The following is a 26,800-nucleotide window of genomic DNA, read 5'->3' as shown; positions in this document are numbered from 1 at the left end:
GTAGTCAGAGTATTTGAACTAATGATTCCATAAAGTTATAATGAAGGGAAATAAGTATATTCTTGCTCATTAAGGAGAAATTTAAATATAATTCAATTAATAAATAATCTGTTCATTATAGAAATGCTTATCCTTGCTGGGTATGGTGGTGCACGCCTTTAGTCCCAGCACTTGGGAGGCAGAGGCAGGTGGCTATCTCTGAGTTCTAGGCCAGCTTGGGCTACAGGGAGACCGTGTCTCAAAAAGACCAAAAAAGAAAAACAAATGCTTATCCTTAATGCTGCAGATTTTGCTGATTAATTAGCTTTCCTAGATTTCAATATTTGTATACTTGTTTGTTTACTTATTTATTTATCTTTTTATAGGGAGATTCCCGGAGTCTTCCATTTTCTGAGAATGTGGGTGCTGTTCAGAAATTAGACTTTTCAGATACAATGGTGCAACAGAAACTGGATGACATCAAGGATCGAATAAAAAGAGAAATAAGGAAAGAACTGAAAATCAAAGAAGGAGCTGAAAATCTGAGGAAAGTTACAACAGATAAAAAAAATTTGGCTTATGTAGACAACATTTTGAAAAAGTCAAATAAAAAATTAGAAGAATTACATCACAAGCTACAAGAATTAAATGCACATATCGTTGTATCAGATCCAGAAGATGTTACAGGTATTGTATTTTATTTGGTGTTTACATGGTATGCTAGCAAGATATGTATCCTTTCAGAAAACTCCCAAGTTTTATGGTATGTATAGTATCTAGCTTTTCTAGAGATAGAGACTACTTGCACATGTGGTTAAGGTCTTGTTTATATTCTGTTCAGAAGGGCAATAAGTTGATGGCTGTAAGAGCTGAAGCATTCACAGAAGAGATGAGCAGCTCTGATGCATACTCCAGTTGTCTGCTGTCAGGACAAGAGGATTATTTCCAGTATTGTTTTGTACTTAGCCACATGTTTTTACCTTAAGATTGGTACCACAAGTGTGCCAAAGGACTTTTTACAGTTAAGAATGTACTCTGTTGGCTAGAGAGTTGGCTCAGCAGTTTAGAGCACTTAACTGCAAAAGACCTAGGTTTGATTCCCGGTACCCACATGGCAGCTAACAATCGTCCTAACTTCAGTTCCAGGGGATCTGACACACTCTTCTGACCTCCTCGGGCATTGCATGACACAGGTGCACTTACACACATGCAGGCAATACACTCATACACATAAAATTAAAATAATAAATAAAATAATTTTTAAAAAAGAATGTACTGTATGGAGCTGGTGAGATGGCTTAGTAAGGGTCTTGCTGCCAAGCTGGATGACCTTTCAGTACCCGGTACCTACATGGTGGAAGGACACGTTGTCTTTTTACCTCCATGAGCCCTATCCCATCCAAATAAATAAATGCTAAAAAATATTCATTCACTGAAAATAGATACTTTTATTTCTTGCAGACGTAATTAAACAAACCTATTGTCTATGTGCCCTATGTGCTAAGAAACCAAATTAAGCACTTAAACTATCATATTGTTTAATAAGAAGAAAAAAATGAAAAAAAAACAAGCATTATTTTTCACCTTTCTGTTTATATAGAAAATAAGAGGAAAATATAACCCACGATTCCAACCTAAGAGCATTATTTTTAAAGAAAGAATCAACAGATATTGGTTAGAAATTTTTCCAAAGTGAAAATAGAAAAATCTTTCCCTTCCTCTATCCTAAAAAACCTCTTTCCTAAAGGCAGTGTTGCTTTCTGTTGTACAACTAAAAAAAAATTCTCTATTTGTGCCATTATCTAATCAGTATGTGTATTCTTTCTATCACTTTTTGTGCAAAAAATCATTTAAGGCACATTTGGTATAATGATTTTGTTACTGCAGAGATGGAATTTTGAGCAAGGTCTTTAATTATGCTATATAATCTTCCCTTATTTGCCCCTCCCCCCACCAAAACAAAACAAAAAACAAGAAATGTCTTTTATAGGGAGTAAAACATCTGGCATCATAGAGATTCTATAAGAACGTGCATGATTAGTCAGAAATAATAAGTTTTAAAATTAAAAATCTCAAAAATTATAGAAAATACTTCTGATATTTAGTACACTTAAATTAATGCATTGCTTTCAATATCTAAGACTTAGGGCTTTTATTTAGAGGCTCTATGTATAGATGCTAACCATGTACTTAATCTTTAAAATGAAGAAAATCAACCTTCTTATTGAGAACTGAAATAATCCCAAAGATATGAATTAATTTGCTCAGAATCAAGATAGTTGAAAAGAACTTTCCAACTCCTTATCTAGTACTTTCTTACCCACAAATTCAATAATTATAACTGGAAACATGTATTATGAAAATTCTGTTTTTAGTATAGTAATATTTTATAAACTCAGAGATAGTCTGTTGTGTTTGGAACTCTGCCAAGCTCTACATTTTTTGCCTATTACATCTTTAGAAGTCTAAAATAAGCAACAGCGCTAGAGCTTTAAACTCTACTTAGAGAAAGCATTTTTTTTCTTCACATAATAATAACTGCCTTGTGATTTGTTCAAATATGAAAGTTATAACAACAAAAAAGTAGCCCATTGGTTTCTCTGGTCCCTTATTGAAAATTAATTTTAGTGGAAAAAAAATTGCACATGATAAGTATTTGTGTTTGATTTACATATATGTGTATAGTTTGATTTTTTAACATATATATATATACATGTGTGTGTATATATATATATATGTATATGTATATATAAAATGTCCACGTAGCCATCATTAGACTACCCAGAATATTTCTATCACTTAAGTGATTCCCATCTGTGCTTCCTAGTCAGTCCCTACCTCTAATCTCCATTCCTGAAAACCACTAATCTGCCTTCCTTCACTTAACTTTAAGTATTAACCCTCTTTTTAAAGTTTTATTCTTTTTAAAAAGTGACATCACTTAAGTCCTGCTATCAAATTCCTGTGCTTCCTCCAAAGCCAAGTTGGATAACACCATGAAACCTTCCTTTATAGTATGTGCTTTTCCTCCCTGTGCTACTTTGTTCATTCATTGTTGTATTGTAATTTATATCTGTATTAGGATTCTCTAGAGGAACAGAACTGATAAAATGAATACACACACATCCTGTCTCTCTCTCTCTCTGTGTGTGTGTGTGTGTGTGTGTGTGTGTGTGTGTGTGTGTGTGTGTGTGTAGATTTATTAAATTGACTTATAGGATAGGGTCCAGGTAGTCCCAACAATGGCTTTGTCACACTGCATAGGCTGAGAATCACATAATTGCACTGTCCACAAGGCTGGATGTCTCAGCAGTCCCAGTCTGGCTCTGAAGGCCTGGAGGATTCCTGGAGAGCTACTGTTCTTCAGTCAACATTGGAACCCTAAAAGGTTGGTTCTAATATTGGCAAGGAATACTACAGCAACTCACCAATGAGAGAGAAGGCAAGCAGGCAAAAAGCAAAAGCTCTCTTCTGCCGTGTTCTCTTATATGGACTGCTGCTAGAAGAAGCCGCCTACATTTAAGGGTGGGTCTTCCTGCTTCAAATAATCTGATCAAGATCAAGTCCCTCACATTTTTAATATTTTATTTATTATTTTTGTTTTATGTGTATGAGTGTTATGCCTGCATGTAGGTAAGTGCACCTGTGTTGTGCAATGCCCGCAGAGGACAGAGTTGGATCCCTTGGAACTGGAGTTACAGACAGTTGTTAGCTGCCATGTGGGTGCTGGGATTCAAATCCGGGTCTTCTGCAAGAACAGTCGGTGTTCTTAACCGCTGAGCCATTTCTCCAGCCCCCAAGTCCCTCACATTTTAGTTAATTCAAGATCCAGTCAGGTTGATAACTGAGATTAGCCATCATAGTATCACTTACTAAACCTCCCTGAAGGCACAGACAAGTCTTCATACATCAGTTTTCTAGACTTATAGTCTCTGAAACATAGTAACATATAATTATGAATATCATATATTTTTTAAATCCAGCAAATCAAAATCTTAGGTTTTTTTTTCATTTATTTATTTATTTATTTATTTATTTATTTATTTATTTATTTATTTATTTATTTATTTTTGAGACAAGGTTGCCCTATAGCCCCTGCCTTTCTGGAACTCCCTGCATAGTGCAGACTGGACTCAGTCTGCCTCTGCCTCCTGAGAGCTGGGTGCCACCACACTCAGACTATTTAAAAATTACTCTTTAATTATGTGAATACATGAGAGTGAGAGTGTGGGTTTATGCACTGAGTGAAGTGCCCATAGACATCAGAAGAAGGCATCAGGTCTCTTGGAGCTGATGTTAAAAGTGATGTCAAGAAACCCACTGTGAGCACTAGGAATCAAACTCAGATCTATCTGCAAGAGCTGCAGGTGCCCTTGATTACTGAGCCTAGGTTTTTAAATTATTATCAAAGTATAACTTATGTCACCTTAAAATAATGTAGAGAACAAGCCTGAAAATAAGTTTTAGGATGAAACCAAAAACTTTCTCTACTAACCATATTTTTTAGTATTTACTTTTTAAATAATTGGAGATCAGATGTATAAAATTTTGATTTGCTTAATACTTTGGTATGCTGGAAATAAAACTTAGCATGTTCATTAAATTCTGCTTTATGTTTTTAAGTTTCTATTCACTCATGAGTACACAAGGCCCTCAGTTTGATCCTTAACACTGAAAAACAAAAATTCTCTTCACAACTTGGTATTAAATTTTGTCGTTTTCCTTTTATAACTAGGCAGCAATAAAAGCACAAAACACAAAGGATTAAAGAAGTTTAACATTAATTTTATAGCCATGTGCTCTAAAGTTTCAGATATTCTACACTGTGCATTAAAGTAAATAAAATGAATCTAGGTTTTGATTATATCTATCAAGAAGATTCAAGGACATTTCTTTGCTTTCGGTAATGGCAGATTTCTTTCTGTTGTATTAGGGATATGTAAGCATTGTGAATGACTTAAGAGAAAGGACAAAATTCAGTCTGCATTTTTGTGTGCATGTGTGTATGGTATGTGTATATGCATGTTTATGTGCATTAAGTATAGGTATGCAGATGCCATTGTGCATATATGGAGGTCAGAGGACAACCTCCTGTATCAGTCTTTACCTTCCACCTTGTTTGAGAGAGTCTCTTCTTGTTAACCACTGTGTATACAAGGCTATAGGAGCACTAGGATTGCAAGTATGTGCACTACCATATCTGGCTTTTTTGTGGATTCTCGGGAACAGAACTCTGGTTATCAGGCTTGTGCAGCGTGTGTACTGAGCCATTTCCTCAGTCTGGAGGCTAGGTCTTATTCTAATTCTTTTTTTTATGATTTATTTTTATTTATTAATTTCTTTGGTCTTTTTGAGACAGAGTCTCCCTGTAGCCCCAGCTGGCTTGGGAGCCACCTGCCTCTGCCTCCCAAGTGCTGGGACTAAAGATGTGGTCTACCACACCCAGCGTGATTTATTTTTATGTTGTATGAGTTTTTACCTTTGTGTATGTGAATGCATGATGTACATGCAGTGCCCTCCAAGACCAGAAGAGGGTGTTGGATTCCCTGGATCTGGAGTTAGCCACCATATGGGTGCTGGGAAATAAATAGTAGCCAGTGCTTTTAGCTGCTTAGACACCTCTCTGCCCCCTGAAATAATTGTTAATCATTGGCTTCTTGTTTGTACAGTAAGAATTTTTGTCAGGTGGACTTCTAAATTATAAAACTCTAAAATACTACCTGGTCATTTGAGACTGTTATTATTAAAATAAATGTGTTTATTTGCTCTTCTGAGTTGTAGGAAGTGACTATTTGCTGTTCTCTTCTTGCCCAGTATTTGCCAAACCTTCTGTTCATCTTCTATATATTTTAAACATAGTATCAAGAAGCTAGGTGTGGTGGCACACACCTTTAATCGTGGTACTTGGGAGGCAGAGGTAGGCAAATCTTTGAGTTGCTGGCCATCCAGGGCCACGTAATGAGACCCTGACTCTCAAAGAGGAAAAAAGAAGGAAAGAAACATCTCAGTATCTGCATAAAGCATTTGACAAAATTCAGCTTATTTTCATGATAAAACCTCAACAAATTAGATGTAGTGGAAATGTTGGTCCATACCGCCCCCTAAACTCACAGATACACACTTAACGCACACCCCATATATGAGAGACAGTCTCACAGTTGACCTCATACTAATATTAACAGATGAAGACTTTTCCTCTTAGGTCAGAAACAAGACGATGCCCGCTCTTACCAGTTCTACTCAGTAAAATACTAGAAATCCTAGCCAAAGTAATTAGGAAGTAGAAGGAAATTATTGTCACATCTAAGCAGTAAAAATGGAAGTGAACGGTCTGTTTGCTGACATTATGTTCAATATAAAAATTCCTGTTTAACTCTCCCAAATTACCGTTAAAAACTATTAGAACTAATAAAGGAAGATAGTAAAATTGCAGACTATAAAATCTATACAAAAATCAATAGAATTTCTGTACATTAACAGTAAAATATGTGAAAAAGAAATAGTCTTATTTGTAATAACATCAAAAAACTTCAAATATTTAGTACTCAGTTTAACCAAGGAGATAAATACTGTATATAGCAAAAACTAAAAACATTGGATATGAGAAATTAAAGCTGTCATAAATAAATGGAAAATTGCCCTGTGTTCATGGGTTGAAATATATTGTAGCCAGCTCTGTAGTGCAGGCCTATAATCACACCTAACTCAGAAAGCTGAGGCTGGAGAATTACAAGGTCAATGTCTTAACTGGGCAACAAAGTGAGTTTAACGCCAACCTGGACAACTTTGTGAGACCCTGTTTTGAAATAAAAAGTAAAAAGCAGTGCTGGAGAGATGGCTCAGCTGTTAAGAGCATTGACTGCCCTTGTAAAGAGGACCCTAGTTTGGTTCCTAGCACCCACACAGTAGCTAACAACCATCCATAACTCTAGTTCCAAGGGTTCTGGGTTCTGGCTTCCACCAGCATTGCACACATATGGCGCTCTCACATACATGCAGGCAAAACACTTATACACACTAAGTAGAGTAAATAAATAAAGTGAAAAACATTGGTGACTTAACATAGTGGTAAATAAAGCCTTTGCCTAGCATGCTTGAGGTTCTAGGTTCAGGCCCTAGTACCAAAGGCAGAAGGAGGTGTGGAATAATAATTAATATTATTAAAATATTTGTACACCAAAATGATATTTAATTTATTGCCATTTCTGTCATAATCCCAATATCATTCTTTTAAAAAAATTATTTCTGAGGTATGTGTATATGTGCACGCATGTGTATACATATGTGGAGGAGGTCAGAGGACAACTTTTGGGGATTGTTTTTCTTCTTCCAAAATGGATTCTGGGGATCAAACTCAGATCATCAGGCTTGCATGGTAAATTCTTTTACTGGCTGAGCCACCTCACCAGCCTCCAATATCATTTTCACAGAAATATTAATAGAAAAAAATCATAAAACTCATATGAAACCACTAAAGATTTACTGATCAAAGCCATGTTGAAAAAAGAAAAAAATCTTGAAGCATCATATTACTGGATTTCAAAATATATTCTAAAGCCACACTAACTAAAGCAGCATGATATTGGCATAGAATAGGCACATCAGCCAATGACGTAAGGTGATCAAGAAATAAATCTGCACATTATGGTCAGTTTTGGGCAGAAGTACCAGGAATACACAATAGAGGAGACAACTTTAGAAGACTAATAGCTACATGTGGAAAAATGAAAATGGATTCTTAACTCACTAAATCAGTTAAAATGGATTAAATGCTTAAATGTGAAATTTGAAACTATAAAATTACTAAAGGAGAACTTAGGAGAAAATATCCATGACATTGGTCTGGGCAGTGACTTCTTGGATAAGATTCAAAGTACGGGGTGTAGCAAAAATAGACAAATGAGATGCAACAAATAAAAAAGGTTTTGCATGACAGAAGAAACAAAAGATGGGGCCTGGAGAGATAGCTTAGCTGTTAAGAGCACTTGCTGCTCTTGCAGAAGCGCTGGGGTTTGGTTCCCAGCATCCACATGGTGGCTAACAATGGTCTGTAACTTCATTTTCAGGAAACCTGATGCCCTCTTCTGGTCTCCATGGGTATTGCATGCACATGGCGCACTTGTATGTATGCAGGCAAAATTCATAAGATAAAAATAAAATACTTTTACAAAAGAAACAAGAGATTGAAGAGACATTCCATAGATTGGTAGAAAATATATGTAAAATCATATATTAAGGGACTAATATATATACAAGGAACTCAAGCTAATCAATAATAAGAAAACATTACCCTATTTTTTAAAAAATAGGTCATGAACCTCAATAGGGCTGGCAGTGTGGTTCAGTGATAGTGTAAGTCAGACTCTAGTTCTCACTTCAGCACCACAGAAAGAACAAGAGGAGTAAAACTAAACAAACACCCTCAATGGACAATTCTCAAAAAAGATGTGCAGATACTCAAAAGGCATATGAAAAAAAAAATGTTAAAAACTTCTAATCATTAAAGAACTACAAATTAAAGCCACAATGTAATGTTTCCTCCTACCTGTTAGATTGGTAATAGTTAAAGGTTGGAATATAAATGCTGGCAAAGATGTGGAGAGAAGGACATTCTTGTGTGTTATTTGCATCATTGCAAATTGGTATTACTAATTTGGAAAATAGTATGGAGGTTCCTCATAAACAAAAAATAGGGAAAAAAAGTAGCCAGAAGTGTGCCACAGTAGTAGAGTACTTGTTGAGTATGTGCAATATCTGCATTCGATCTCTGGTACACACATGCACAGACAAAAATTGCCAAATGATCCAGCAGTCTTGCATTTGGGTATTTAGCCAAAGAAATTAAAATCATATCAAAGAGATACTCACCATAGCTCAACTGTGGAAACATTTGAAGTGTCTATCAATGAACAAGTGGATTTTAAAAAATGGGATTTCAGGCTGAGGATAGAGCTCAGTGATAAAGCATTTTTCTAACATGCACAGGGTTCTTGGTAAATCCCCAGAACCAACATATGCATGAGGGAATACCATTCAGCCTTTAAAAAGCTGGAAGCTGGGACTGGAGAGATGACTCAGTTGTTAAGAGCACTGACAGTTCTTGGAAAGGACTCGGGTTCGATTCTCAGCACACACATGACAACTAACAACTGTCCAAAACTCCAGTTTTAGAGGATACGAGCCTCCTTCTGACCTCTGTAGGCATTGCAGTTACACACATGCAGGCAATATACTCATACACATAAATAAAAAATAGGGCTGGAGAGATGGCTCAGCAGTTAAGAACACTGGTTGTTCTTGCAGAAGACCCAGGTTGGAATCCCAGCACCCACATAGCAGCTAACAACTGTCCGTAACTCCAGTCCCAGGGGATCTGACAGCCTCTTCTGACCTCCACAGGCCTTTCACGGCATGGGTGCACTTACCTACATGCAGGCAATACATGCATACACAGAAAATAAAAATAATAAGTAAGCCGGGTGTGGTGGTGCACGCCTTTAATCCCAGCACTTGGGAGGCAGAGGTAGGTGGATCGCTGAGTTCAAGGCCAGCCTGGTCTACATAGTGAGTTCAAGGATAGCTGTGGAATAAATAAATAAATAAATAAATAAATAAATAAATAAATAAATAAATTTCTTTTTAAAGCTGAAGGCTATCATTCATAACATGGATAAACCTAATAGACATTATGCTAACTGAACTAAGACAGTACGGTATCTGCTAATTTGCATAGTGTATCTAAAAAAAGTTCAACCTAGAATTAAAGCCTAGGTTGCTAATTAATTAACCTTTGGACATTCCTAGTGCATGCATGAAATGTTACATTGTGTACAGGAAAGATATATGATTGTTATTACTATTTGTAAAATAACTTTTGAAAGACAAGAGAATACTTTCATGGGATATTATTGTTACCCCACATAGGAGTTATGAATATATGATTGATTGGTTGAGGCCAAATGTGCCTTACAAGAACAGTGAGTGGTCTCTGTCAGGTGGAGTCATGTAAGCCTTAGTTAGCACCTAATAGTCCAAAAGGAAATATTTAGTACTAAGAACTATTTTTCTGAGTCTTGGTCTCCTAAATGAATTATTACTAAAGAAGAAAGTAAGAAACTATGTTGGGCATGGTAGTCGCAGCCCCTAATCCCAACAATCAGAGAGTTGAGGCAGGAGAATAACCACATCAGTGCCAGCATGGCAAACTATAACTGGGACAGTAGCAGCGCTTTTATCTTAGGTGTAATCAACAGCTACCTAATTGGACTTACAGCCCACGCAATGGTGGAAACCCATGTGTGATACTATAAACATAGTCAAATGCACATGACTGGAGAGGTCATAGATCTTAGAGAAAACCTCAAGACTGTCACATCCCTAGACAAATGTAATTTCTTACTATGTGCAAAATATGGATCCTTATATTTATAGACAAGTACCCAGTCACTACTCATCAAAGAAGCTTCTTTTTCAACAGACAGAGATTACTACAGAGTTCCACAACTGACTGGTCATACACAGTGATTATCTGTGAATTGCCCAAGCCTAAATGACACATGTACAATACAACCTCTACACCTAAGGCTCATGGAACATAGTGGAACAAGGGGTAGAGAGAACACTCAACTTTCATCAATGAAGCTCCCTCTTGCAATGGAGGACCATGAACACAAAAGGACACAAATGACCAAAGTATAGAGAATAAGAGTCTACAGAGTGTGGGTCCTTGGACAGGACTCTACCCACCCAGGACCCAGAGACCACTGAGGAAGAGGGGATAGAAAGATTGTAAGAGCCAGGGAGGAGGTACATGATCATATGGAAATGGAGTCCTACAGGCTCCTGGGACATTGCTCATATGAACCTGCTGCAATGGTGTCAGCATGCACAAGACCCATGCTAACTCAAACAGACAAAAACCCAGCACAAAACTGTGAAAATGGGCAGCAGGCCCCAGTGTTAGTCAGGAACTACTGGCAACTCATTACTGCTGGATGAGGAAGAGCTGATCTTAAAGGGAGGGACTCTAGATAGGCTCAGTGAATGAACCTGAACTGAGCAACGTCTGAGAACACTAACTTGACTCTCGATAGGACTTAACACAAATGACAAAATGTATGAATTCCAGTGGGGCTATGGGAGGATGCTAGTGAGGAAGGGGATATAAAGATGATTAAGATATTCTGTATGAAATACACAAAAATTCAATTAAAATTTTTTTAAATGAGTGCAAGGCAAGCCTACTGGGCTGCATAGTGAGTTACAGACCACCTTGTGCTACTGTCTAAAAGCAAACAACAGAAACCACAACATATTTTAAGCTCTCTATCTTTCTTTTAACATTTATTTACTGTGTGTGTATGAGGCAGTGTGGGTGCACATGCCTCAGATCCCAGGGATCAAAAGGTCAAGGCTTGGCTGGGTGTGGTGGAACACACCTTTAATCCCAGCACTCCGGAGGCAGAGGCAGGTGGATCTCTGAGTTCAGGCCAGCTGGGGCTACAGGGAGACCCTGTCTAAAAAAGTCCAAAAAAAAAGAAAAAAAAGGTCAGGCCTGGAGGAAACTTCTTTTACCTGTTGAAGTATTTTTCTGGTTCTCTGTTTTTGTTTGTTTTCTGTTTCTATCTCAGAATGCAGTGAATAATTGCACTTATTTATCTAGTGAATATTTTCTTTACTATCTAGAATATGCAAAAGGGAAGCTGTTTTAGTATAGAACCAATAGAATTGAGTTTTGTGTTTTGTTTTTAGGTTGAAGAGTTAAATCTTGGCTAATTCTTGTAAATTCCTAATAGGTAGCTATATTTTTTTCAGTAATTTTTTAAAGTGTAATATATTAAACCGTTCTTTGGATGGATAAAAGTAAGAGTTTAATTTTCTTAGTGTTACTGCCCTGTGTATCTGAATGTGGCAAGGAACTGAAAATTAAATTTTACCTGCAGTAAAAGTTAAGTATGCAATCTGTGGCATGATTTGCTACATAGTTCCTTGGCATATCATAATACCTGACTGAACTTCTCCCTTTCAGTAAGCATTTTGAATTGTTAGCTCACTAAGGCTATATGACTGCCAGTGCTTTTTTGCATCCCTTGATACATTTCCCCATCACTATAATCACAAGATTGAATGGTTTTTGGATCCTTAATACTTGACTTCTTTGCTTCTCAACTTCACCCCCCCCAAACCAAGTTACTATATGACTAAAAAAATGGGGGGTGGATGCCATCTGCACAATAGTTACTTTAATTATCAACTTGTCATAACATAGAAAAACCTGGGAAATGTGTCAAGTAAAGGATTGCCTGAATCAGGTTGACCTATGGGCTTGTCTGTGAGGGATTGTTTTGATTGCCTTAACTTATATCTGAAAACCCAGCTCACTAAGTGGCACCATTCCCTGGACGGGAGAAAAGAATGACTCTGCTGTTCCCAAAATCTCCCTCATGCCATCCCTTGTATTTATATTTTCCTCTAACTCTATACTAAGTAGCCACCACTGGTTTGTTCTTTATCACTACAGGTTTATTTTTAAGAAAGTCATATCAAATGAATAACAAAATATATAACCTTTAGAAACTGAATTTTTTTTTTTTTCTTCATCTTTTTGAGACAGGGTCTCCCTGTAGCCCCAGCTGTCCTGGAACTCACTATGTAGACCAGGCTGGCCTTGAACTCACAAAGATCTGCCTGCCTCTGCCTCCCAAGTGCTGGGATTAAAGGCGTGCACTACCACGCCTGGCCTGAAACTGAATTTTTTAAAAATATTTTTTATTTTTATTTTATGTGTATGAGTGTATTACCTGCATGTAAGTAAGTGCACCCGTGTGGAGCAGTGCCGCGGAGGTCAGAAGAGGGTTTCGGATTCCCCTGGAACTGAAGTTAAGGACAATTTATAGCCACCACGTGGGTGCTGGGAATCAAACCCGGGTCCTCTGCAAGAGCAGTCAGTGCTCTTGACTGCTGAGCTATCTCTCCAGCCCTTAGAAACTGAATTTTTAAAGTTAATGTATTGCCTTTGAGATTCATCCAACATGTATGTAGCAGTAATCTTTTTAAAATTTCTGAATATTCAGTTGTATAGCCACATCATAGTTTATCTTCACCAAGGATGTTAGGGCTGCTCTTAGTTTTAGGCAGTTTTCATCCAAGCTTCTATAAATACACATGAATGGAATTTTATATGAACCAACATTTTCATTTCACTTTGATAAATACTTAGGAATGAGATTGCTAAGTTATGTGCTGGAGTGTGTTTAAGCTTATAAGAAGCTGTCAAAATATTTTCCAGTGTGGCTATAGTTAATTCTTACCATCAACACATGAGAGTTTTGTTATGTCGCATTCTCTCTGTAACTTGGTATTGTATTTGTATTTTTTAGTGAGTCTAAGGCGTGTCATGGTTGACATTGTACATCATTGTCATTAAAGGAAGCAAAGCAGAAAAAATCATATAAGGATAATTTAAGAAAAGGACAATTAAGAAAACCCTCTGTGTCTTAGGTACAGGGCTTTATGTAGAGAATGAAATCTCCTTTACTAGGAGATGAAGTGCACAGTTTTTTAAAAACAAAATATAGCATACCAGTTCTGAAAAATGTTAATATGTAGATTTATTTTACCTTAATCAAAAGTTGTTGCACCCCACAATCTTATCTATGCCTCTTGTTTGCAATGCATTAAGAAACCTAACCAGAGGTGGTACAAGTTATAAACTATTTGAGCAAAATCACTTTAGTTGCTAATATCTGACAAAGGTCATCTTCAGTACACAAAATAACTGATTAAGCATCCATGAATAATAAGAAAGCTTCATCACATTTTGAGTAGGTTCCAGATGGCTATAAAAGGTAAGCCTATCTGTTTAAACAAGAAAGTTGGACTTCTCGGGAAGTATAAACAGTTAACACATGACAAGATTCTGGAGCAGTTTATTTTTAAACTATCAATTTGTAAGCACCAAGTAAAAATCCAAATGTGAATAATAACTTAGAGACTCTTAAGTAGAAGCTTGTTAAGGAATTGGATAAATGGTTGACTAGTGCTTCAGTAAACATTACTTTTATTAATAATTTAGATTTGACTAGGTTTATTTCAACTGTCTTTGCTCCCACTTATTTTAAATGTAACAGAAATCTTTGTCCCTTAAACACTCTGGCTGTAGAAGTCCAGCTTTATGAATTTTGAAGGTGGAGCTAGTTGACTATAAGAGAAGACCAAAAGTATTTAAGATCTGAGTGGTCGTTAGCTTGGTCACTTCATTGCTGTGTGCTTGTACACAACTTGGAAGACGTTCAAACCTTTTGTGTTATTTATATTTTTTTGAGAAAAAATAGGCTGTATGTATGTTCCTCTCTTGGCTATTTTGTGAACAAGATACTTTAATAGTTTAAGTGTAGGTGCGATATGAGGCATGTAATCTCATTTGACTCAGAACATGAAACTTCTGTGGATATAAGTAAAATCTGAAGAAAAAGTTTTCTAGCACTGGGAAGCAGACATCATCTTTTTGCCACCTTCACCCTGGATCCAATTCAAGTCTGTAAATCACCAAGCCTCAATTGTACCACCTATTATAGACCTGTACAGGTCTACAATCTATCCCTCATCTTCATTGCCAGTGTTTTTCTTTACTCCAACTTAAACATTGCTGCCAACATTATTTTTAACCTTGTATTTAGTGGGGAGTTGGGCTTTTGTTTATTTGGTTGGTTTGACTAGCTGGTTGGTTGGTTGATTGTTTTTTTTGTTTTGTTTTGCTTTGTTTTTTGAGGCAGGATCTTATATACCAGGCTGGCCTCAAACTTGCTATTGTAGCCAAGGACGACCTTTAACTTCCGAGTGCTGGTATTATAAGTATGCACCATCAACATCCAAGCTGCCAAATACAGTTTTGATCCTATTGGTTTTTTTTAAAGTTTTCAGTGTGTCTCCATTCTCTTTAAAATATAGTACATGTTTGTGGCGTGTCAGGCATCTGTACATTGCTTCAGCTTCTGCCATTAATCCCAATTCTAATTTTTCTCCCTAACAGGTTTGCTTTATCTTTTTTATCTCTCTATATATGTGTATGTGTATAGGGGTTGACAGAATCTAGGTGGTGTTACTGTTTAGAAAGTAAACATCCCCCATATGTTGAAGGCTTGGTCCTCAGAGCATTGTTCAGAGCTGGGCCTTTTTGGAAACAGTTGAATCTTGAGGGCTCAGACCTAATCAATGAATTAATCCATTGCTGTATATGTGACTTGATAGCAGGATTGGGAGGTGGTGGAAACTAGGAGCTGGGACTTGGCTATAGAAAGTATGTCACTAGGGCCTTGTCCCTAGCTCTGGTCCTTCCCTTACTCTTTCTGTTTTTCTGCTGTGATAAGCTAAGCAGCTTTGCTGCACCATGATCTTCTGCTTCATCCTGGCCTGAAAGTGATGAAGCCAAGTGAGCTGAAATAAATCCTTCCTCTCATAAATTGAGTATCAGGTGTTTTATCACCCTGACGAAAAGTGAGTAATATACTAGGCATGAATGCGCAGTATAAAATTATTACAATGTTGTAGTGTGTATACTCAATATATATGCCTATATTCATACGCATATACATCTGCATACAGAATATAAGTTTTATATATGCCTGACTCAGATTGTTGAGAAAAGGAACTCTGTTACTATTTTGTCTTCATTACTTTATATAATACCTGGCTATATGTGTGATGTATGTATTGAATTCCCTCTTGATTAGTAATGGCATCTTCCCATAGCATATAGTGAATAAAGTACCTTAATCTTCATACATGCTGCTGTTGTCCACAGTCCCATTGTGTCATTTTATCTTCATTTCTACAAATGAGATCGAATTGTTACTGTTCTGTATAGTCACTGTGTTTTATACTTACCTCTTTGTTTTTCTGTTATTTTTTTGATGATCATTTCTTTGTGCTTCACTCCTTCCTTCTAGAATACTTTCTTTTCTTTTTTTCCTAAGGTTTCTCACTGATAACCATTCTAGGTTGATACTTACTCTCTTAGCTCTTGGAAACAACTGGATCCCACTGCTGTTAATGAGGCAGCTACGTGTTCAGCTATGTAGCCAAATTGCCCTTTCTTCCTAGGTTCTTAGTAAGATCGTTCTTTTGTCTTCTTCATTCTACATTTTGGGTATTATAGTGTGGATTTCTTTTATTTGACCTACTAAAGATTTGTTGGGTTTCCTGATTTAAGAATTGTGTCTTTCATCCAAGCCTTTGTCTCTGAATATTGCTCCTGCAAGTCGTCTTTTTTTTTAATATAATATAATTTTATTATTTATGTATATGTATATATATATTTTGGGGGGGGTCTTTTTGAGACAGAGTCTCCCTGTAGCCCCAGCTGACCTGAAACTTACTATGTAGACCAGGTTGGCCTCGAACTCAGAGATCCACCTGCCTCTGCCTCCCAAGTGCTGGGGCTACAGGCGTGTGCCACCATGCCCAGCTCATTTATATTTTATGTGTATGAGTGTTTTACCTGCATGTATGTAAGTACACCTGTGCATGCAGTGCCCACAGAGACCAAAAGAGGTTGTCAGATCCCATGGAACTGGAGTTATTGGATGCTAGTTGGCCACCATGAGGGTGCTCTTAACTGCTAAACCATCTCCCCTTTAGAACATTCCTTCTACATCTGTCTTTGGCACTCCAGTTAGTTGCACAATGATTTCTTCAAGTCTTTCTTCATTTTGCTAATACTATACCTGTGTACCTGTGTTGTTTGGTCTTAGTCACATATATTGTGTTTCTCGTTTCTGTTTGTTTGTAGTATTTGAATTTTTGTTTTAGTAATCTTAGTATTAAATCTATTCATTGTTTCCCATTCTTTTTATACTTCTCAATTTTATATATTTAGTATGTTCTTTAATATTTTATTTTTTATTTCATATGTATGAGTGTATTGCCTGTATATATGTGAGTGCACCCGTGTTGTGCAATTTCACAGAGGTTAGAAGAGGGCTTCAGATCCCCTGGAACTGGAGTCAAGGACGGTTCGTGGCTGCCATGTGGGTGCTGGGAATCGAACCTGGATCTTCTGCAAGAGTAGTCAGTGCTCTTAACTGCTGAGCCATCTCCCCAGCCCCATATTTAGTATGTTTATTTCATGTTGCATTAACATAAATGAAATCTTTTTTAAAAATTTGTTCTTTGAGAATTTCATACATGCATACAATGTAATACCATCTTTCCCCTTCCAAGAGGTGGTGTATGACCTCAGGAAATAGAGTTTTCCAGGTAGCTGGTCAGCTTAATATGAACTCACAGCATTGGTGACAGCATGCACAAGTCCCATGTAAGCTCAAACCAGAAAAAAATCCCAGCATAGATGGTGAAGTGGGTAAGAAACCCCAACCCAACCTGAGGAACTGTTGGCAACCAGTGACTGCTGGGAGGTGGAAGAGTCAGAGGTTAACTAGGCTCCAGAGAATGGCTCCAACAATGAAGAACATTTGGGAATACAAATGAGACTCTGTAGGCCTTATTAGAGGCCTATAACATTTAATTGTGCAGGGAGTAGTAAGAGGATTTGTGGATAGGAGAGGGGCTCTAAATATATTGTATGAAAGTTGCAAAAATTTAACTAAAAAGTATTCCTTGGGAATTTTATACATGTATACAATGTAATATGACCATGTACCACTCCCTACTCCACCCTTTCAACACTCCTTTGGATCCCCACAACATGCCCCTCTCTCATCTTCATCCCTCTCCTTTTTTAAAATATATATTTTATTATTTTTATTTTATGTGCATGAATGTGTTGCCTGCATGCATGTGAGTGCACCTTTGTTGTGCAATGCTGTGGAGGTCAGAAGAGGGCTTCGGATTCCCCCAGAACTGGAATTAAGGACAGTTTGCAGCCGCCACGTGGGTGCCTGGAATCAAATCCAGGTCATCTGCAAGAGCAGTCAGTGCTCTTAACCGCTGAGCCATCTCTCCAGCCCCCCTTTCCTTTTAAAAAATAACTCATTGAGGGGCTGGAGAGATAATTTTAACTTGAAGTCTATTTTGTCAGATATTAGAATAGCAACTCCTACTTGTTTCTTAGTGCCATTTATTGGAATATTTTTTCCATCCTTTCAACAAAGAGATGGATTTTGTTTTTTAATCCATTCAACTAGCCTGTGTCTTTAAACTCAGAATTTAGGGAAGTTTTCTTCTATAGTCCTGTTGAAGATCTGGTCAGTGCCATTGACCTGAGTTTTTTTTTTTCCTTCCTATATTCCTATGATGCATAGATTTTGTCTTTTCATGGTGTCCCACGTTTCCTGCATATTCCATTCCTGTACTTTAAATTTTTTTCATATTATTTGCTTGAGCAGTCCAGTTCTTCAACTTTGTTCTTCATTCTTCATATTTTTTCCATTTCATTCAATCGGCTTGTGAGACTTTGTCCTGTCTTTTCAAATTGCCTTATTAGTTTTTCAGTTCCATCTTCATTTTAGCTTGAGTTTCAATATTTCCATCTCTTATGAATTCTCTTTTCTTTTTTAAAAATATATTGTTTTTATTTTATGTATATGTGTGTATTGGTTGCCTGTAGGTAAGTACATCTGTGTCATGCAGTGCCTGTGGAGTTCAGAAGAGAGTGTCAGATTCCTCTGGAACTGGAGTTATGGACAGTTGTTAGCCGCCATATGGGTGCTGGGAATTGAACCTGGGTCTTCTTTAAGAGCAGACAGTGCTCTTAACCCTGAGCCATCTCTCCAGCCCCTTTTCTTTGTTTTAATATATTTTATTATTATTTTTATTTTATGTGTATGAGTGTTTTGTCTGCATGTAAGTGCACCCATGTCGTGCAGAGCCCACAGAGGCCAGAAGAAGGCATGAGATCCCCTGGAACTGGAGTTATAGACAGTGGTTAGCTGTTGTGTGGGTGCTGGGAATTGAACCCCCATCCTCTGGAAGGACAGCAAGTGTACTTAACCACTGAGCCATCTCTCCAGCCCTGTAATTTCACTTTTCAAGTCCTTAATTGTCTTTGTTATTTCATTCAGCCGTATATTCGTATTTTCTTGTGCTTCAGTCAAAAGTTTATTCCTATCTCTTTGAGTTCTTTGAGTTGTTTGTGTGTTCTTTAAAGTAGTTGAATTCTTTGATCATGTTTATGATTATTCTTTTAAATTCTGCATCCTGGGGTTCCTTTGTGTAATTCTCTTTGTAGTATACTTCTGTAGGACTGGTGGGTTTTAGTGGGGACATTATCTTGGTTTTTTATTTTCTTGTGTGTGTGTGTGATTTTGCATTGTGGTCTGGGCGTATGGATTTCTTTTGTTGGTTGTGTGTCTGATATGAAATTCTAGCCTGCCTTTGTTTAGTTGAAGTTTGGTTCTTTTTATGTTGTTGATATAGCTTGGTTGCCTTCTGATCGTATATGAATAGTTAGTCTGTGTTTCAGGTTCTCACTTTTGATTTTTTTATTTATGAGAGAGGATGGTTGCAAGCTGACTAGTCAGGAGCTCTCCAGCAGAGTGAAGGAGCCTAGGCCTAATTTGAGACCATGGGGATCCAGTGTCTGGGTTCTTTTGGCAGGCTAGTCCGGCAGTCTCAGGTGGGAGGAGCGAGAGGTGTCCTAGGCCCAAGGCAGGGATGGCAACAGCATGGGGAGGGTATAACTAAGTGGAGTGAGTGTGAGCCCCAGAGTAGGAGAATGCAACTGGTCTGGGTGCAGGGGGCTCAAGATCATTGGGCAGGGGTTAGTCTTAAGAGGCTATTCTGGAGGGTTCAGGTGAGAAAAGCGGGATTGGGCCTAGACCAAAGGCTGTAGTGGGAATAGTGTGGGGAGGGTCTACTAACTAAACAGAGTAGATGTGAGCCCTACATCAGGAGAATGTAGCTGGTCTGGGTGCAAGGGTATCTGGTGTCATTACTTTGGAAACAGTCTTCAAGTTGGCCAGAAACTTGCTGACTGGCTAGAAAGCCCCAGAGATACACCTGTCTCAGTCTCCCCAGCTGAGATTACAAGCATCTGCTGTCATAATAGGCTTTTTCATGTGGGATCAAACTCATGTCCTTGTGCTTGCTACCAACTGAGCTATTTCCCCAGTCCAGATTTGATTTGTTTTTGCCAGTCCAATCTTTTGTCTGGTTTGTTTGTTTAAATAATTGCCATTGTACTTGTTTGTAATTTATCTTTTTATATTTTTTTATTTTTATTTTATGTGTGTGAGCGTATCACCTACATCTACATGCATGTAATGTTATACAGTGCCCGCAGAGGTCAGAAGGGTGTCAGATCCCCTGGAACAGTGGTGACAAATGGTTGTTGGCTGACATGTGGGTGCTGAGAATTGAACCTGGGTCCTTTGCAAGAGCAGCCAGTGCTCTTAACCACTGAGCCATCTCTCTAGCCCATGTAATTTAATATCTTTATACTTTTAGCATTTTCTCCTCTTTGATTACAATTTTAGAATATTATTAAAAAGTCAGTAACATTGGAATTAATGATTTAGTTAGAGTACAGCATGCATATTTACCAAAAACTATAGTGGTAATTCTACTTTCCCTGTCTCCTCCATATATATGTATCTACTTGGCGTTGACTGGCTATTTTGAATCCTTGTATTGTATCTCTCACTAGTCCTAAAAACTTTGTAATCATTGGTTCCTTACATAATGTCTTCATCATTTTGTAATTTTCTATCCCAAACACATTAAAGTATATTTGGATTGTTTTCTATTTCTTCCCCTTCGTAAAATTTTTAATTAATTTTTCAGTGCTAACCTAATTTTTTTGTTTCTGATTTGCTATTAATCTTATCCATTACTGTAGATAAGAACAAAGGAGAACTGAATTAAAAATAAACCATTGTAATACTGTATAATATTTCAGTGAGGAAACAAAGTATATTTTCAAGACATTAGAATAGGTATCCAATTAGACTGAGGGGTACTATGGAAAATGTCCTGGAGAAAGTGATGTTTAAGTTATTGGTAGTATGGAGGAGTGCATTTCATTTCTCTGTGAAGCATCAGGAAATTTTAACTGAGCATAGAATTTGACAGAAAATAGCAGTGGAAGGTCAGCTTGGGAACCTTTAATGCCTAGTTGGAGTTGAGTGTTTATCTGGTAGAGATGTCATTAAAAAATATTTCAGTGAAAGAATTAGTCCTGTCTACTGTCCGACATCTTAAAACAGTAATTTGTGCTGGAGAGATGGCTTGGCTGAAGAGCACTGGCTTCTCTTGCAGAGGACCCACGTTCAGTTCCCAGCACCCATATGGTAGCTAACAGCTGTCTGTGACTCAAGTTCCAGGGGATCTGATACCCTTTTCTGGCCTCTGCAGGTATTGTATAACCTAGGTACACTTACATACATTCAGGTAAAACACATAAAATAAAAATTTCAAGAAACATAGCAGTTTATGTTGGTTAGTGTATTAGTTACTTTTATTGTGGTATAAGACACCGTGACCAAGGCAACTTAGAGAAGGAGGAGTTTATTTGGCTTGTGGTTCCAGGGGAGAATCCATAATGGTGGGGAAGGATGTCAGCAAAGTGGCCAGAGCAGAAAGCTGTGCGCTCACATCTTCAAGCAGGCACAGGAAACAGAGAGAGACTGGAAATCTTGCAAGACTTAAGAACTCTTAAAGCCCACCCCCAGTGATGGGGGCCACCAACTGGGGATAAACTGTTCAAATACTTGAAGACCATTGAGGACATTCTCTTTCAAACCACCAGTTAGTGTTCATAAGACACTATGATTTCATTTGCCTAACTTCTGATGATTTGTCTCCTGTAACTTAAATTAACAAAACTTCTGATATACAAACATTAAACCAAATTTGTATATCATTAAATTATATGATGATGTTTAGAAGATTAGAAGTATGCATTATTTCTCCACCCTCCAAATAAAACCCATTTTCTTACTTAAAATTTTTTTTATGTACTTTTAAGTAGCAAAGTGTGAATTTAAGAGTAAATTCATGTCAGATATAGTGTTTCATGCCTGTACTCCCAGCACTCTGGAGGTTGAGTCAGAAGAATCATAAGTTTGAGGCCAGCCTGGCTAGGTGGTAAATTTTAGCCTAGCCTGAGCTACAATAGTGAAACTCATCTCAAAAAAAGAAAAGTTGATATAGGTTTTTTTTTTCCTTGTAATTTAAATACAGTCTTAGTTTAGAAAACTAATTTTCACTTATAAACAAGTATTTTTAAATTTTCCTTTAAATTTTCTTACATTTTATGTATTTATTTATTTTTTATGTATAGTTTTGTGTAGGTGTATATACACATGTGCACCACAGTATGCTGGTGGTCAGAGGACAACTTTCACGAATCATTCTCTCCTTGTATCATGTGTGTCCTGGGGATTTAACTCTGGTCATTGGGCTTGGTAGCAAGTGCCTTTACCCATTTGAGCCATCTTGTCGGCCCAAATTTTCTTTTTTAAAATGAAATGAACATTAATGAAGAGGTCTGATTACCACTGTTTTGAAATTTATTTCACTGTGAAGAAAAGATCTATGACAAATATGTCAATTTCATTTGTTTTCTAATGCTGTGAATTACCAGTCACCTGTAAGGACAAAATGAGAACAGTAGCAAGTAGGAAAGCATGCAAAGTCCCTTTCTCTCCCCCTTTCCCCCACCCCAGCAGGGTCTCACTTTGTGGAATTCCTACACTGGAATTCATTGTATAGCCCATACTACCCTCAGCCCACGCTGCCTTCAGCCTCACTGTGATCTTCCTGTGTTATCATCCTGAGTGCTGGGATTCAGGCATAAGACCACACCTTTTCTCTAATTGCTAAGTTGGGAAAAAAAGGAGCAGTTTATAAAATAAAATGCACCAGAAGATGGTGTTTGCATTTGTGACCTTTGCAAATTACTTTTCTTCCCATCATAGTTTGGTTTTATTGATTTTTAAAATATATATTTTTTTAATTTATTTTACTTTATGAGTATATTTCCTGTGTGTGTATAAGTGTACCTGTGTTGTGCAATGCCCAAGGAGGTCAGAAGGGAGCATCGGATCCCCTGGAGCTTTGTGGGTGCTGGGATTTGAACTCTGCTAGAACAGTCATTGTTCTTAACTACTGAACCATCTCTTTAGCCCCTCCTGTTTGATTTTTGAGACAGAATTTCACCATGTACCCTCAGCTGGCCTAGAACTCAGTATGTAGGTCTTCCCAGGCTGGCCTTTCTTTGCCTCCCGAGTGCTGGACTAAAGGCATGCACCACCATGCCAGGCTTGTTGTTTTTGTTGTTTGTTGTTGTTTCTTTTTTTTTAACCAGATTGTATTGTAAACCTTTGTGAGTTTCTGTGAAAAATGAACAGGTACCCAAGTTACTTAGCTGAGCCTTGACTTGTAATTTTACTAAGCCCTTAGTGTGTTAGTATGCTTAGTATGATCTAAGCTCGTGCAGGCTTTCTCTTCACAATAACCAACATTTTGTGACTAAGGAAACTTGAACCTCACTAATAAGTAGCAGTCACAGGACTAACTCTGAAATTCTGACCCCAGAGGCCTAACTCAACTATTCTCATTCAGAACAAGAAAAATCCTTCTTATGCTGAGAACAGTGTACACTATTAAAATTTTACAGGCTTAAATCAGTGGATATTTCAGTATAATAGTGTCTCTACCAAAGTGTAATAAAACTTTGTGTATATGTTCCAGAGACAAAGAACTTCATTGCAGCTTAAGGCAAATCATGTCACTGGTAGATAACCCAAAGTACAAGGAATTTATCTTGTGATACAGTTTTTTCCCCATCACCTTTTTTTGCACTTTATTAGTCAGGGTTCTCTAAAGAAACAGAACTGGCAGAATGAATATATATAGAGATTTATCAGCTTAGCTCACAGAATAGAGTCCGAGTAGTCCAACAATGGCTGCACCACACTGGAGAGGCTGAGAATCGTAGTCGCTTAGTCTACAAGGCTGGGTGCCTCAGTAGTCTCAATCTGGCACTGAAGGTCTGACAAATTCCTAAAGATCAGCTAGCCTTCAGCCTACAGCAGCAAGACGAACTCACCAGCGAGAGAGAAGGCAAGCAGCAAGAAGCCTGGTGTTCTCCTCTGCCTTGGCCTTTTATACCGGTTGCCATCAGAAGGTAACACCCACATTTAGGGTGTGTCTTCCGGCTTTAGATGATCCAATCAAGTTGACACCCAGGATTAGCCATCACAGCATTGATTCTGATTCTCTGCCCTGTGGGGAAATAGGAAGTGGGCAGCTTTCATTTCATTTAAAGACAAGTGTTTAAATGTTTAGACAGGAATGAGTCACCAAGGACATAAATGTTTTAATCTCTCTATCCCTCCCTACTACATTTTGATAGAAATTGACCAATGTCCTTTAGCCATTTTCATTGTAGTTGAATATTCTTCGTAAAAAACAAAATGTGAAAGTTGTGTGCATGTACTTAATTTATTAGTAATTAATACCAGTAACATATTTCAAGAACTCTTATTTAGTTCTGTTTACAAAGAATTACCATAATGGAATTTGTGTAATATTTAGATATGCTTTATTCTCTTATCAATTATGTAACAGAAAGGAATTTAGTTAATGAATAGACTAGTCAAATTGCTTTCATTTAACATAAAAGAAGTAATGGGACTAGAGAGATGGCTCAGTGATTTAAGAGCACAAGCTGCCCTTGCAGAGGATCTGAGTTCAATTCCTAGCACCCATATCAGGTAGCTCACAACCACATGCAACTCCAACTACAGAGAGATTCAGCACCTCTGGTTTCTGAGGGCATTTGCACTTGTGCACATACTCAGCTATGTAGCCCAGACTGACCTCAGATTTGTAGCAATCCTCCTGCCTTGCCCTCCTGAATGTTGGTATTACAGGCGTGAACCTCCATGCCCAGACCCAATGTGGTCATTCTATAGGGAGTGAATCTGCTTTATAAAGTAGGTAGTCCTGCAACTCAAATAGTTCCTTTGCTTGAGCGGGTTGAATGCTTTTTGTTTTAAAGATTTATTTATTTTTATTTTATGTATATGAGTGTTTTGTGTGCATGTAATTAAGTGCACCCCATGCATGCAATTCCCACTGAGGCCAGTAGAGGCCAGTGATCCTCTGGAACTGGAGTTACAGCTGGTTGTTAGCCACGAGGTTGAGGCTGGGAACTGAAACTCAGTCCTTTGCAAGAGCAGCAAGTGCTCTCAACTACTGAGCTATTTCTCCAGCCCTTGTGAATTCTTGTGTTTTTTTTTATAAACATAAGGAGAGCCCATAAAGGTGATGTCAAGCTTGTTTCAAACTGGTCTTTATTCTTTGAATATATTAACTTACAGGTTTTCAATGTTTAATAGTGTATATTATATGCTATAGTGGGTTTTATTTTTGCCATTTTCACACATGCATATAACATACTTTGATCATATACAAAACATTCCGTTTTCAAGCAGCAGTTGATCCTAATAACATTAGCATAATATTTTATATGCAGATTGCCCAAGGACTCCAGATACGCCAAATAGTGACTCTCGTAGTTCTACTAGCAACAATAGATTGATGGCCTTACAAAAACAATTGGATATAGAACTCAAAGTAAAACAAGGTGCAGAGAACATGATACAGATGTATTCAAATGGGTCTTCAAAGGTAAGTAAGTCCCTGGTATTTGTAGATTCTATCTTTGTGAGTTTGCCTGCTCCCTAAAATTAGTTACCCCAGTATCAGTAATGAGACCAGTTTGGTGCCATTGGTGAAAGGAGAGAAAATTTAGGCCTTTTGCATGTTCCTTGCTGAAGTCAGCAAGGTAGTACCTGCCTTTTGAAACTCTCCCACCATAAATAAGCATCCTTTTAAATTCCATTAAGTGTCACATTTTTGTGGTTTGGGTTGGTAATTTCAGAGTTTAAGCAATCTATAATGATTTCTGAGACAATTGTAGCCTCAAAATTGGAAAATATACTAAAAAAATGGAAACAATTTTTTTTTTAAAAACAGTATTCTAAAACTTGATTTTTCTACCAAAACCCAGTTAATCATAAAGCTGGTTGTATGAGTAAAGGGCATGACGGAGTTCTCTGTATCTGCATCTTTTCTGTAAATATAAAATTACTTCAAATCAGAAAGATTCCTGTGCTGGATAGCATTAGTGTCAATGCTGGGTTGACACACCTGGGTTGAGGGGCCTCAGTTGGGGAATTACCTCCATTGAACTGGCCTGTGGCCATGTCTGTGGGGTATTTTCTTGGCTGTTGAGTGATGTGGGAGGGCCCAGCCCTCTGTGGGTGATGCCATAGGGGGCAGGTGGTCCCGTATTGTATATGAAAGCAGGCTGAGTGAGTATAGGCCAGGGGAGCAAGCCAGTAAGCAGCATTCCTTCATGGCCTGTGCTCCAGCCCCTACCTCCAGGTTCCTGCCCTGAGTTCTTACCTTGGGCTCCCTGATGAACTGTGACCCAGGAGATATAAGCCAAATAAACCCTTTCCTCACCAAGTTGGTATTGGTCAGAAAGTTTTGTCACAGTAGTTGAAAGCAAACTAGAACAATTCCTTAAAAAATTTAGGCTGTAATGAATTTCCCAACACCACCTGCAGGTTTTTGGTAAAGCATGGGTGAAAACTAACACTCCAGCACCATTGGTTAGTTAACCTTGATAGGTTCTTAGGAATTCAGTATACCTCCCATGTGAAACTCAGTGTTTGGTAGAGCAACTATTAGTAATGAGAACATATCCTTGTAGGATTAACGTAACAGAAATAAAAGGTTGGGAACCCCTGAGTCCTGTATCCTGAATGTTCTTTCCAACATAGGGTTTTATAGTTTTTATGATTCTAGAAATCTAAGATGTATTTATTATAAAATCTACCTATCTAATCTC

The 26,800-nt window shown here is 37.7% G+C and overlaps 1 protein-coding gene across 2 annotated transcripts in view; it reads left to right on the top strand.

Annotated features, from left to right (window-relative positions):
* Positions 1–26,800, top strand: part of Pkn2 (protein kinase N2) — a 137,143-nt gene that overhangs the window by 42,417 nt on the left and 67,926 nt on the right. For both annotated transcript variants that reach the window (XM_008828292.3, XM_029561198.1), the window contains exons 2-3: positions 366–666; positions 25,418–25,572. In XM_008828292.3, the coding sequence (XP_008826514.1) occupies positions 366–666; positions 25,418–25,572 (456 nt within the window). The remainder of the gene's footprint in view (positions 1–365; positions 667–25,417; positions 25,573–26,800) is intronic.

This window comes from Nannospalax galili, unplaced genomic scaffold (assembly GCF_000622305.1).
Source record: "Nannospalax galili isolate Female #2095 unplaced genomic scaffold, S.galili_v1.0 scaffold153, whole genome shotgun sequence".
In the NCBI taxonomy this organism is placed as follows: Eukaryota; Metazoa; Chordata; class Mammalia; order Rodentia; family Spalacidae; genus Nannospalax; species Nannospalax galili.
Note: the sequence above shows the minus strand (reverse complement) of the source record. Positions and strands in the feature narration are given on the sequence as shown.